Below are 14,662 nucleotides of genomic sequence, written 5' to 3' on the forward strand. Positions count from 1 at the left end.
TCTGCACATCTCAGAACATTATCGCCACTAGTGTCCTAGTCCCAGTGCCTGAACAACACTGCAGTCAGGTTTACATTCAGTTTCAAGTTTATGAATTCAGTTGCAAACGTATGAGTTCAATTTAAACATATGTCGTTTTTGTCAATACAATATCTTATTCAGCAATTCAAATGCATACAAAGGCAGAGCAGCCAGGTGTCACAGGATCCTTCCAGCAATGCAGAAGCATACCATGCCCGACATATGCCCGACATATGCCATTTTCTGCATGGAAAGGCAGCACAAAATATTTGCATGTCTAATATTATATACTATATAAAATGATACTGTATTCCTGCATTAAACTGAATTCCGCTAAAATTGCTATTATTATATGAATTGTCTATCTATTACATCGTAAAATGAGCACTCAATTTAGTAAAATGAGCACAGATTTCTGGATACCAAAAAATATCTTCCAATGATCCCTCCAGGGTTCTATAAAGGCTAAATGTAGTGCAAACTGGCTTCCAGTCCATTTCAGGATCCAATTTAAGATTCTGCTAATGGTTTTAAAAGCACAAAATGGGCTGGCCCCAATTAACATCGCTGACCTAACACACCCCCATTCAGCCCCAGGTCTCTTATATCTGGCAACAAAGATCTTCTCCATATCCCCCGGTCTCGGCTATGGCAAGAAGGCAACAGAGCCTTCGCAGTCGCTCCTCCGCGCTTGTGGAATCAGCTGCCACCTGATATAAGCACCGCGCCGCCATCACTGCTTATAATCTGGCCTCCTTTGCCCTCTAATTTGTAATCTGCCCTTGTTTTCTGTGTTTATTCTATTTATTTATTTATTTCCTTTTTTCCTTTTTTGAAAACAACACCATGGTCAGCAAGCTGTGTATAAATGTGCTATAACATATGTTTCACTTATTACTTACTTACCACTTACTGTATCCATCCTCCTTCTGTGCTGACTGTACAGGTCATGGATGGTTGGAAGTTGAATCATTGTGATGCTCTGAGCTGACCTGACCATTGTCTGCGAAGCCTGGTGACCACAGAAGTCGTCAGGATGCGTATCTCTGATCCTCTATTTATTTCCTCTGTTTTAGATTTTTCTATGTCTACACTAATACACACTTAGTCAGAAGTCTAACATTACATAACCCTGGTAATTGTGCATTTTGTTTACATTGGATTTTGGATTTCAGTGTAATCTGAAACTGCAGGCTGTTCTTGGTCTGTGATTCAGACCAGGCTGGGTTCAATGCACAACCTCATTGGATCAAATTCGTTTTGTTATGACATTTGAGATTTTCAATATACTGCTGCAGTACATTACCATGTAATATTATTTTAGAAGTTACCAGTTAATTGTCAAGCATTATAGACATCAAAGACACGTGGGCTTCAGGTTTGTAATAGATACTGTGTATACAGCATCAATCTACTCCAAATGCTGCCACCAGGGGGCACAAGATAGCAATACAAACACCCCTTAAAAATTGGCCTTATTTCATCGGTTGTGTCATAACTAGTCTGTCTGCATATACTGTACATATATGTGACCTGAGAGCAACGTCCAGGTGAGATGTACAGTGAGATGTACAGAGAGATGTATAGTGGTGCGAAGCTCCACCCTTTTACTTTTTACTGGTAATTTTTCATTTTCACAATGTTGTAAAAAAGCCTTTGTTTTATAGGCTACTGTCACAATCGTCAACAGTAAAAGCATATCCTCTCTCTTGCAATCATCCACACACATTGTTCGTTAGAAAATACTTACAGAGTATACTGTCATATTTATAGCAGTTTGTCTAAACAATGTAAGGACAAGAGGTCGTTTGATTGCCCTGACAGTTTCATTGTTCAAGTCAAGTCCATTTTTTGCTTTTGAGACATAAACAAAGCATTTTGAGCGAAATATGTGTTTTCACAGGTAATCTTCCATGCGGTGCAATTTGCACTAATTGTTTTGAGAAATGCACTAACTGTTGTGCAAATATCATTCGAGAAATGCACCAAAGAAACTGAGAAAAAACTATAAATTCTGATCCATATCCATCTATCGTGTATCAATTAACTCCATCCTGACTCTGCCCACGTCATGGATCTGATAGTGCCGGCAAAATAAGGTGTCAAATTCGCACCCTCAATAAGCATTTGTGAGATGTGAAAACAAAACGTGCACCTAAACCACTTGACATGTTTGCCTAGTTTGTCTAGTTCCTCTGAGAACAGTTTGCCCGTTGAAGAGCACTTTGGCCTACTTTGCTTTATCAGGAACGTCATACTATCTGTGACATCTGTAGTGGAACGAAGGAAACCACACTCACAGTTGCTGCTTCAAAAGTGTTGCATACAAGTTTAAGCCGAAACAAACTGTTTAAACCATTTAAGCCATATAAGGCCTTAGAAGGACAAAGACTGGGATACAAATGTTTTGAGTTTATCTCATCTTCAGTGTTCTTGGTTTGAAAACTTCAATGTGTAAATCCTCTCTCTCTCTCTCTCTCTCACACACACACACACACACACACACACACACACACACACACACACACACACACACACACACACACACACAGCACACCAGCAGGAAACAATGACTTTAATTTCGCTCAGTCAGTAACTCGACACCAAAATATGGTATCAGTTGTTTTTCCATGTGACAACTGATTCTGTATGAATATATTATTTGAAATACATTTTAACGTTTACATCTGATCTGCTCTGCTCTCTAGCCTACATCTGATGAGGTAAAACAATGCACTTGAGTGAAACAATGCAATCTTAAGGAGCTCTGAGCGATGTTACGCAGTTTCTAAGCAAACATTTTATTTTGTCACTTACAGAAAACATCACCTCACCAAACGCGGTGTCTGTGGACAGCCCAGTGGCTCTGATCTCAATCTTGATTAGTGGGTTTAGCGAGGTATGCTGCACTCAAAGCCAGGGTATTCTGTGACACTTAAAAAGTGTCTTGTTATCTTGAAAAATTAAGCTTCTGTCATATATTTTAGGCTACATGTTGAGCTTCTCCAAACATTTTGGATCTTGCAGGTTCTTTAACAGTGTTATGCATGCTATGCCCACTGCTATGGACGACATGCATACCATAGAACATCCGATAACCAACGATTTATTTGATCTTATAGACACTAAAAATGACCACCCTAGATTACGTTATCGCTCATAGATGCGGAGGTAATCGTTTTCTTAATAGGCTGTCTTGTGCATCTCCACGTTTCGTGGTTGGCCAACATCATACACAGACAATGCGCACAGATCTGAGCTGAAAACCAGTTTTACAAATATATAGCCTAATATAATTGCTACCGTAGTATCACTTAACTTATACCGCTAAGGCTTTAGTCTCAATATGTCTCGATAGCCCAGGTATGTCTAACTTGGTCCAGCCTGGACCATATAAACATAAAAAACTGTTCTGGCCAATCACATGCATGGAAGGGAGGAGGAGGGCAAACTAGAGTAGCGAGCTAGCTCTCTGCTTTTTTGTTTGTTTGTTTTAACAGATGTGATGTTACCCAACATCGCTTAGAGCACCCTCAATAGACCCTTTTCACGTGATGTCAGCAGCTGGGTATCAGTTCGTCCGGTAGCAGTAATATACAGTCATAACGTCATTTAACTTTACTCTCAAATCAATGCAGCTACGAGAGCAATGATTGCAAACGATAACTGAACATAAAGTTAGTCCTAACGTTAGGAGACCCGTGCTATACATAGCAGCAACTTCAGCTAGCTAACATATTAAGTTGGTTTGATATTGGATATTCGGAGACTCAATGAAAGGCCGTTCCTTATTTTGAATCTCCACTATCAAACCAACGTGAAGCTAGCTGAAGTTGCTGCTATATATTAAGGATTAGGCTACTGACTTTACTCTCAAATCAAGGCAGCTACGTGACGGCAATGATCGGCAACGATAACAAGGAAGATAATAAATACACGTGAAATATTAATCTTACCTCAAGTACTGTAACCGTATCACCATAGCTTTTGCTTACGCCGGATGAACTGATACCCAGCAAAGCTTCAAAGCGGAAAGTGTCTGACGTTAGCGTGAAAAGGGTCTATAGATTGAATTTAGGATGATCAAAATGTCAAATTAAACACACCAAAAACACAGTGAGAGATTTGTTTTGTTTTTTTGACCAAAGTATGGGTACTTATTGAGACTTGGTTATAGAGCCCGCATTATCGGCATATGCATGTCTGGCTAAAGAAGTGCCTACTTGTGGCTCACTGGTTCTTTTGGACATGCTTGCTATTAGTAGCCTAAGATATCTTTGGTCTTCTCCTGGATATGTTGTCTCATCAGTCCAAAGGGCATTTCTCCAGATTGTGACTTGACAATACACATTTTAGCCAATTCCAGCTTTTTTTTAATTTTAATGTTTTTCTATTAACACTAGTTCTCGGAGCCTTTTTTGTCCAAAAAGTGACAAATGGTGTGATCAAGCACTGACCTTGACCTTGGAGTTCACCTTGGACGTTTTATTTGGCTCTCTGTCTTTCAGGCAGTCTGTCTGTTCAACCAAGGGCAACCACATCCAGTGAGATTGGTAGTCTTATGCACTTTAAAGCAACACTGAAGCACTTTCCTCTGTTGCACGCATATTTGTTTATCCAGCAAATAACGATGTCCACAGACAAGGTAGAGTATGTTACATGATTTTATGATTATGAGCATAATGTATTGCAACATTAAGGTAAGTCAAATTTCTACTTTCCTATGTCTCATTCCATCGAACTACAGTCCGCTACCCGATATGTGCGGTTATAGCTGATAGAGGGCCGCGATCAAATGATTTGAACTGTTGAAGGAACATCAAGGTGCTTGGATGTTCCGACACCCTTTACCTCAGACATGTTTGGATGCCCTTCACTATTAACATGCATGTACTGGTATATAATTTTCTTTCTCACCTAAGGCAGTATGCTTTCCTTTTATTGGTCTGGTTCATGTTCATTTTATGTGCACACATTGATGAAAACTGGAGAGTGACAACTTTTCTCGCCTTAAGTTGGCTGAAATAACTGAATACACAATAAAATACATCTGTCCTATCCTACTAATGGCTATCAAATCTGTCTGGACCACTTTAGAAAACCAACAACAAATGACTGCATGTAGGCTATATCTTTTCAAACTTCTCATATAGCTTTACATGAGAAAAATGCTTTGAAATGTATCAGTTTTAAGGTAGGAATACATTCTTTCATTGGTGTGGTTTATGCATGGAAGGCATACACATTCTTTAGAACGTCCGCGACAATAAGCCGGCTGATACATTTCCGGTGGAACATTAGCTGTGTTGTTGTCTTCAGTTTTGACCACAAGTACAGTCGTAATCAGAGAAATAAGTGATTGAGAAGATGACGAAATCATTTAGATGTCAGCATTGTGAAGGGACAACAGTTGAACAATGCTGTTTTCTCTCTGTTTGTTGTAGGCTAAATTTGATTTGACGAGTTCTTAGTTTTCCCTCTGATGACCACTGATAGAAGCCAACAAATTCAGTTACGACTGTAGCTTGATCCCAGTTTGAAATGTCCTCCTGCTTGACAGATTGGTGCAAGATGAGTGTGTGACAGCTTTTTGATGAACGGAAATGGCAAGGTGATGATGAAATCAGTGTATTTGCAAAAGTACAAAAGCATCGATCGCAAGTTTAAACACATAAACAACCTTTCTTTGGATGTTGAATGAAAAGTTAAGAAATATTGAATAACTTATGTCAATGCTAAACAAATCACACACCTCTAGATTAGGCCTTTAAAGTACAAGTACATCTTTTCTCTCTTTTTAACAATTGTTTTTATTTGTTATTAGCCTACTGTTTGCTTTTGCATAAGTAAAGCACACTGAATAAAGGTAAGCTATACGTTTCCTCACAGAGTTGTAAGACATTTACATTTGCCTATGAATGCCATATGTTTGTGGACATGTCACAGGCCCAAAATGTGTGATGCTTTTCAGGTTTTTTTTTAATGATTTGATCAGCACTCTTAAAACAAATGTGAAAGAAACTACACAAACTGTGTTGTCCCTATGTGGACATACTGTAGATATGAGTGACAAACAGTTCACACATCTTGAGTTGTTTTTAACACATTAGTCAGGGTGTGTTGACTGCTGTGATGACACTGGCTCAGTCAGAGTCTGTCTATCTGTAAAAGGCATGCACTTACTTACCATACTTAGCCTACTTTGCAGAAGGATTCACAGATGCATGCCTTCTCCCCATTTTTTTCATCACAGGAAAAGACACGACCGAAACAAAAGCACAATAGAGCTGACAGTATGTGACACACAAAACAACACCTTAAACCACATCCCTTTGGCAGATAAGTCACCATGTGTGGCTGTGTGCGTGTGTGTATGTGTGTGTGTGTGTGTGTGCGTGCCTGTGCCTGCAAATGTGTGTGTCCGTGTGTGAGAGACACAGAATGACAGCAAAGACGAGTGAGAGAAACAGAGAGATTGAGTTGGAGGGAGAAAGAGGGGGTTGGGGCTTGCATACACATATACATCACTTCCTTTAAACATACAAGTGTGAAAAGTTGCTATTCATGTCTTGTCAGATTCCTTAAACAGAACTAAGGACTAATATGGACATTCGTGGTAACAGTGTTGGCGTTGAGTACAATGGAAATGTTAATTCTACTCTATTTGGCACCTTGTGGAAATAATGAAGCATTATGTTCCGCACATCACCGTCTTTTTAACTGACACATTTTGAACTGAAGAAACGTTTTAACGCACAGGGGCACTGCAGCAAGGCCAATAATTTTGCACTTTCAACAGCTGGCCACATCAAACGTGCTTGACTTCAGGCCTACTATTTGGTTTGAGCAATAGGGTCAGTAGCTGTGGTAACCCAATGTGCAAACAGCTTACAGTAGCCATGTGAAAGTAGGCGTGCAGACAGGACCTGCAGTCTGCATATCAACATCCATTGATATGTATTGTCTATGCAGTTTGTTCATATACTTTTTACAATTAGCTTAACCTTAGATAATACTTAGATAATACTATATCTAATTATTGATACAATATCAATAATTATACTATATATACTATATATATATATATATACTATTATTGATTGCACTGAATAAAGACAGCTGAATAAGTTCATGTTAAATGTCTTAACCATTTTTCTGACCCCTGCATGCACACCAAACCAAGGCTCTGAATGATTACACACATAATATGAACCGTAAATGATGTCTATCATTGGTAAATGAGCTAAAGCAATCAACTGATTCTTGCAAAAAATAGTTTTGGCTGTACTGATAAGCCTATCAATGTGGTGGGTCCAGCACACTCGAGAACATTGGCTGAGTAAAATATATGAACACCTTATAGGGGTTAGGAAAATATAATGTCAGGTGTTAGGATAAAAATATTAAAAATAAGACCATAAAGCCACAAACGAGAGCTTTTACAATTGATGAATGATATTTATTTATTAAATATCTATAAACATATTCACACTCCATTTCCTGTCAAACCTAAAGCGCTTCTGTTGAAGATAATAATGTATTTGATGTGGTAATTGTACAGCATTTCTGCTATTCATGTAAGAACATGACCGTAATATAATTCGGCATCAGATAGAAATCATAAAAAGGAACTCACAGGTTTCATATTTTGACTAAAATACTGGTGGGGTATACACAAAATAATAGTTTTGAGCATGCGACAGCACTGGTAGAGACACAATTCTGCTTATTAGTTTGGACATGATCAAAAATGTTAACATCTTTTCAATGTTGATAAACTATGACTTACTTTGAATACAGTAATATACTGTGAATTGCAATGTATAAACCCCAGAAAGCCAGAATATACTATTTTTCATTAATCATAAATCCTGCATTAACTGCCATCTTGTATTAACTGCAGTGCCCAATATACCCAATCTGCCTCTTTTTTGGGGGGAAGGCAAGCTAGCATTATATCATTGATTCCAATGGGAAAGACGTTAGCAGTCACAGTGTGCTTTCGCAGAAAATGAGGCAGGGATGTGTAGCCAATTCAAAGTTCCTGGATGTACTGGTGTAACATAAAGCCCAATGGATCTGATTGGTGCTTCAATCGTACAGAAGAATGAAGAAAAGAAATGCATCCCCATCTGTAGCCCAACCCTCAAGCTGAAGAAATTGGGCAAAATCAATGTATAAACCTAGTCAGAATTATAGCATAATCTTCAATAATGTACCAATTCAATGCAAGGACATTAAAATATATATATACAGTATACTGTGTATATATATATATATATATATATATATATATATATTGGTATGCAACAGCAATGACATGGGCCGGGTTTCCCAGATTCGTTAAAAAGCTCTTAAGTGCTAAGATCTTCTTAGGAGCGCTCTAAGAACGTTCTAAGAATGCTCCTAAGAAGTTCATAGCACTTAAGAGCTTCTTAATGAATCTGGGAAACCCGGCCATTATCGGCAATATCATGCACCGGCGATGACCGAGATGCCGTCCTACTTATTATGAGTCTGTTCACCATCGAAAAGAGTTTGAAGCAATGGACATGCTCCCCTGCAATATTCAAATATACGCAAAGTGCCATCGTACAACCTGAGTTGTGGTGAAATGAGAGCCGAATAAAATGAGTCTTAGTAATCCGGGTGTCGGGGCCCCTTCTTCCTGGGCTGTGGTAATGGTGGTACCGCCTCATCGTCATCCTCCATAGGGGGCGCCGGGGCCCGAGGCCTGGGCTGTCTCGCAGCTTGAGGGGCTGCTGGGCTCGGGCTGTGCTCCCCTATTGGACCCTGGAGGTAACCCTCCTCGTCAGGAGTCGGGGGTACTGGTTGACCCCGGGCAGTCTGTTTTGGTCGCGCTCGTGGATTGGTGCCGGTGTACTGGAGGTTGGCCAGACGCAGCTCCTGCTCATCTGGGGAGATTAAAGAAAAATGTGCGCTTGAAAAACATACTGAATGTGGTTAGCTGTAATAGGCAGTGAGACTTGAGAGAGAAAAGGAGCATGTATTTTGGACTGTGGACAGCCAAGGTGATTTGGTCACACTTTTTACTTGGATGGTCTTCTATAGACTATCTACAGATTCTCCGATTATCACACATCTGGTATAGGCTGAGCATCTGTTGACATTCTGTTAACAACCATTTATGGTTAAGGTTATGGGTTATGGGTTTGGTTTGGTTAAGGTGGTATTCAGTGACAGTCAGTAGTTAAAAAAAGAAATATTCAAAAAGAATTTTAAAGACTGAGCTTGAATTTCAATCTTTCATCTTGAATGTCTACTAAGAATAAACCTAATGTATCATATATTTTAAATGTATGCTTGTGTTTTACAGTTTTTGTCAATTGCTTACACACTTTTTGTGCATTTGGCTCAGTGTTTCTCTATACACTCTACACACAACCCACATAAAACATAGCACTTGGAGTTAAAAGACTCACATCTATGTGAAAGTGAAACTTGCAATCGGCAAGTAACAATCCTTTTCCAAAATGTAATTCTTGCAGCATGATAATACACACCTGCACCATTTGTGGTTGGTGGTAATATAATTGTCATTGCCACAATGAAGGTCAACATGGTAGCATGGGAATAGACACGATGGAATACAAAGAAATAGTACAGACATGGACCAGATGCTTACAGTATGAGTTTTGCTATAGTCCAAAACCCCTAAAATGTGAGAAGAGCTTTTTCAGCCAATGTACTAGCTAAATATCCAATCAACAAAGAAATTACATAACTCATCTGTTCACAGGGAGAGTGTCTTTTGTTGCTTTGAGGATTGTCTGTGATCAATTGAGAATTGAGGTATTACAAGCAAATACACTGCTGACAAATTTGCTTATGTTTCAAGTAATTGTGATATGAAACCTGACTTATAGACGAATCAGAAGCTGGTATCAGCAAATACAGATCATGATTTCTGGCAAAGCAACAGCAAACTGCATCGTAGTGCCCTAGGGTTTTTTTTTTGGAAAGTGTTGTTGAACGGTTACCAAAGTTGTTGATACAGAGATACACGATAAAACTGTAAATGATTCAGGGACATATTGGATATTCTCAGCAGCATAATGTCTGCTGAAGTAGTCTACATTTTCAGGAAATGCAATCCAGAAAAGGTTTCAGATGGAACTAGAGACTTTGTTTCAGGAAGTTCAAAATGATCACACATTTGCCATATTGAATAGTTAATATGTCAGTGTTTTTGGACTATAGGCTGTGTCAGACAACTCTCTGTACCTGTAACCCAAGATATGAGTACTGAATACGAACAGCAACAGGATAACTGTCATGACAAAGCGCTACCAGTACTGTAGGTACCAACAATACCAGACTCATTTTCAAAGTAACGGACCAAACTTAACAATTGGTATTTATACCTTAAAGGTAGGGTAGGAGATCCTGGAAAATGATTCCAGCAAAGCTGCATTTTGAAAATACACAGATCAAAAGTCCCAACCCCTTTCTTTAGACCTCCCCCTGAAGCCACGCCTCCAGAGTACAGGAACGTGTAATGCTTGTTCACGAGCGGGAGGGAGGAGCAGATTGCCGTTTGATATATAGATGCATCAGAATCCAATAATTGTTAACAGTCCGCTCAGTATGATTGGAGAGTGTTTTTCCTGGATTGTTCGTTCTAGTGGCCACTAAAACTTTTTTTGTGTCAAAACTTTTAATTAATTGGTTGCAATGGGGGTGTGAAGATTTCAAACAATATGTTAAAGAGGAACTATGCAGGATTGGCGATTTCATCTCTGGTTTCGGTTTCATTTTTCGTTTTCGCTCGTTTTATGCTTGCATTTTCTCTGCAGAGCTTCCCCGACAGCTTTAGCGTGTATATTTATACATATAGGCTATATTTAAATATATAAATTGCATGCGTGGTTCTTCGTCTCAGACTTCCAGATGTAAACAAGGAGCGATCGTCTCCTGCAGAAAGTTGCATAGGGTCTCTTTAAAAAATGCTCCAGAGAGCATTCTCCAAAGATCTCCTACCCCACCTTTAATGTAAATTTTCAAAGTACTGAATATAGATACAAAATGGGCCCTGCAGCCCACGTCCACACAAGATGGTGGCGACAAGGACACACTGAGGTGGTGATGGAGTGAAGACACAGCAAGCAGCCAACGTGGATGTGTCCTTGTCATCACCTTTTTCCACAGTTGGTGTCAGAAGTGGGCGTCTGGAGAGTGTCTGCTTGCTGAGAGGTTGTATACATGATATTATTTGAAATGTGAATTGTGCTATTGAATTAAAGGCGCTCTAAGCGATGCTGGGTAACATCACTTCTGTTAGTGTTCAAACAAAACAGAGCTAGCTCGCTTCTCCCTCCCCCTCCCTCTCGTGCAATTGAAACTCTCCGAAACGCATGTCTGTGATTTGCTGGAACAGTTTGTTGTTTTTATGGTTGGTTCATTTTTTTCTTCTTCTGATTTTTGATTGGCTGTGTGTCAGATAACTTGTTTTATAACACTGTAAACAAATCTGCACTTTTCACCACAATCCACGTTTGCTGTCTGCTGCGTCTTCACCCCATCGCCATCCAACCTCAGTGTGTCCTTGTAGCTGTCACCTTGTGTGTACGTGAGCTGCAAGCAGGCTTGTGCAAAATTCAGAATTGAATTGAGAATGACTCCTAAATTCCAATTCAATTCTTGAGTTTGAATTGAATTTGAATTGAGGTCAAAAATAATTATACAATTCGAATTTGAATTAAAGGAAGTAGAAATGAAATTCAAAGAAATTCAAAGAAATTCATATACATAATTTAAGGGTAGTGTTTAACAATAAAGTTTCTTAAAATATGTCAGATATTATCGCAACAAGCACACAACTTGTAATTGAAAACAGTGATCAATTTCCAAAGTAACCTTCCCAAAACTGAATGTATGTGAGATTCAACACATTCTTCCTGTTATGTGACTGAATTGTTTTTGAATGGCCATGAATTCCACTTCCTGTCATTCCAATTCAAATTCCAATTGAACTTCCTGTGGGGTGGGACCAATTCAATTCAAATTCCAATTCATGAATTGAATGGAGGCCAATTCTAAAATTCGGAATTGTGCACAAGCCTGGCTGCAAGGCCCATTTTTCACCATACGCCTTTGCCATTGCCACTGCATTGGTCACATCCTGGTACAGCAAAGTTACTCTGCAATATAGGCCTACTGTAGGTGTTCCAGGCGATATATTTTCTTTAACTGTCAACCAGGAAACAAACACAACCTAATTAACTGTCAGAGTGCGATATAATGGACAGCAAAATCAGTCATATGGAAGATGAGAAAAAAATCTGTTGTTATATAATAATGTTAGTACTAGGGTTAGAGAAAAGGGAAACATTGAAAAATTACATAAAATGTCTGTGATTAGTGCAACCTAACAGAGGTTTCCTCCCTGGTGAAAAGACAGTTCAGGACACTGTGTCTGATGTGGGTGAAGAGGCTGTAGCATCACAACGCTCATGTGGTCTGCACAACAGGATGTGAATAGACAATGACAGAGAGGGTGACTAGAGAGAGAAAAAGAGAGGGAGAGAAAGAGAGATATAGTTTACCCCGTTGCTTCCTTTTACTTCTGCGATGGTTCTTGCAGCAGATGGCGATCAGAGACACGATCAGGACCAGCAGCAGAAATCCTCCACCAGCAATGATTCCAATCATCACCCACTTGTTATAGCCAAACAGCAGGTTATTATTTGAAACACCTCCTAGGCCAGAGAGAGAGAGAGAAAGAGAGAGAGAAGTTTTTAAAGGCTTTTCAGCTGTTTCAGCTATTTCAACTGTTTCTAAATGTCTTGTACTACAATAATCTACACTATATGCCACATACATATCATGATTGCTGCACTATATCTAGATTTTGAATACCTTAACAATGCAAGAAATGAACACACACGAACACACACACACACACACACACACACACACACACGCACACACGCACACACGCACACACGCACACACGCACACACGCACACACACACACACACACACACACACACACACACACACACACACACACACACACACACGACCAAGATTTTAAATGTGATAAAGTGCTTGTTTGCTACAGATATTTACCGGAGACTGCACATGATGCGGCTTCTTCTTTACTATGTCGCGTGTCTTTGTCGAGACCATTACTTAGTCTACATTTGTAGCGATCCTTTACTCCAGGCTTCTGAGGTTTTAGAGGGTTAGATTTCTCATTTTTCATCTCATTGTTATTTTTTAACCATGTCAGTGTGATGCCCTCAGGAAGGCTAGGACCACACTGCAGGGCCACCATACCTGATGAACATTTCACTTCCAACTTTGGGTCTGGAATCTTGGCTAGAACAGATTAATTCACGTTTTACGTGGGTTCAGTCAATAATACAAACATAGCAAGATTGGACATTTCATGAGAAAACTGACAACTTTCTTAACAAAGCCACTGTTGGACCATTTTGGTTTTGTTGTACTTACAGAACACACAGAGACTCTCGGAGCGTGTTTTAAGTGCTTTCCCATCACTATCGTGGTGTTCAGCTTTGTATGTACAATTCATTGACTTGGAAATATTTGTCAGTGTAAGGGAGCCTTGGACATCCACATTTGCTTTTGGTTCAGCCTTTCCCCTCCTCCGTTTATAAATGATCTTGTCTTCACATTTCCAGATCAGCATATCTCCATCTTGTTGAGGTGAATTTAATTTAAACGTATAGGATTCTCCTACATATTTGTTTACACATTCTGTGTTGAGAGAAGGACAAATCATGAGATCACTAACCGCAAATACACAAGGATTTCAATTCATTAAGCACATCAAGATACAAATGGACCAGCAAATTCTTGTGAATTCAGTAAGTTCACTAACATATTTATTCACTAACTAATGGACGCATCATTTAAACTGATCAATCAAATTTGAGAAAATCACCAGTCCATGTCATATTAGCGAACTGTTATGATGTTTGGTCTTTTGTTATGATGTATTGTCATTATACATGACCAATTTCTGTGGTACCTTAGATGACAGTCCTGTTTCTTGACACATAAGTACTGGTTTACAAATGACATGAGCAAGACTAAGCTTCATATTATGTCAACATTTAATGGAATTTAATTAGACTGTCAAGCAGGTTAGATGGATATTCACTTCCACTTATTACTTTGTATGTAGCCTATCAAAATGCATTAACATAAGAAATTAATCCAACCACACAAAGCCTAAATTAATGAATCCTAAAAACTGAAATACAGTTATTTGATACAGATCTAACAAATCATTACTCACCTTCGGATGCAGTTAAACCAAGAATATAAAGACACAAAAAACCCGAAGCAATTTGGAAGTTCATCTTCTCACGTCCCTTAGAAGCGCAAATGTCAGGTTAGCTGAGAGAGAGAGTTTCCTGTGTGTGAGTATACGTGCAAGTGTGTGTGTGTGTGCGTGGGGGTGTATGCATGCTGGCTGGTGTATGGGTGAGTATGCATGTGTGAGTGCCTTTGAGTGGTAATGGCTCAAATAAAGAGGAAATGAATGTCGGTATGATCAGTGATAATCAGAACACAAACAATGCTTCCCCTCAGGTCATCTTTCGGCTCTCTCCGTCTGCAATCTGTCCTTAAACTCCAAAACAACACA

The 14,662-nt window shown here is 39.2% G+C and overlaps 1 protein-coding gene across 1 annotated transcript; it reads right to left on the reverse strand.

Annotated features, from left to right (window-relative positions):
• Nucleotides 1-7,458: 7,458 nt before the first annotated feature.
• Nucleotides 7,459-14,519, reverse strand: LOC134070825 (T-cell surface antigen CD2-like). The gene is made up of 5 exons (XM_062527284.1): nucleotides 14,312-14,519; nucleotides 13,501-13,767; nucleotides 13,114-13,365; nucleotides 12,588-12,740; nucleotides 7,459-8,936 (listed from the first exon to the last, which is right to left on the reverse strand). The coding sequence occupies exons 1-5, from the start codon at nucleotides 14,373-14,375 to the stop codon at nucleotides 8,659-8,661; spliced, it is 1,014 nt and encodes a 337-aa protein (XP_062383268.1). The 5' UTR covers nucleotides 14,376-14,519; the 3' UTR covers nucleotides 7,459-8,658.
• Nucleotides 14,520-14,662: the final 143 nt, after the last annotated feature.

This window comes from Sardina pilchardus, chromosome 23 (genome assembly GCF_963854185.1).
Source record: "Sardina pilchardus chromosome 23, fSarPil1.1, whole genome shotgun sequence".
NCBI classification, from domain to species: Eukaryota; Metazoa; Chordata; class Actinopteri; order Clupeiformes; family Clupeidae; genus Sardina; species Sardina pilchardus.

What these genes read in the sequence shown, in the direction of transcription:
- LOC134070825 (XM_062527284.1), bottom strand. Translation starts at nt 14,375, where the DNA reads ATGAACTTCCAAATTGCTTCGGGTTTTTTGTGTCTTTATATTCTTGGT. An exon ending in CGAGAGTCTCTGTGTGTTCT is followed by an intron (nt 13,366 to 13,500) that starts GTAAGTACAACA and finishes AATCTGTTCTAG; the next exon opens with CCAAGATTCCAGACCCAAAG. An exon ending in CGCATCATGTGCAGTCTCCG is followed by an intron (nt 12,741 to 13,113) that starts GTAAATATCTGT and finishes TCTCTGGCCTAG; the next exon opens with GAGGTGTTTCAAATAATAAC.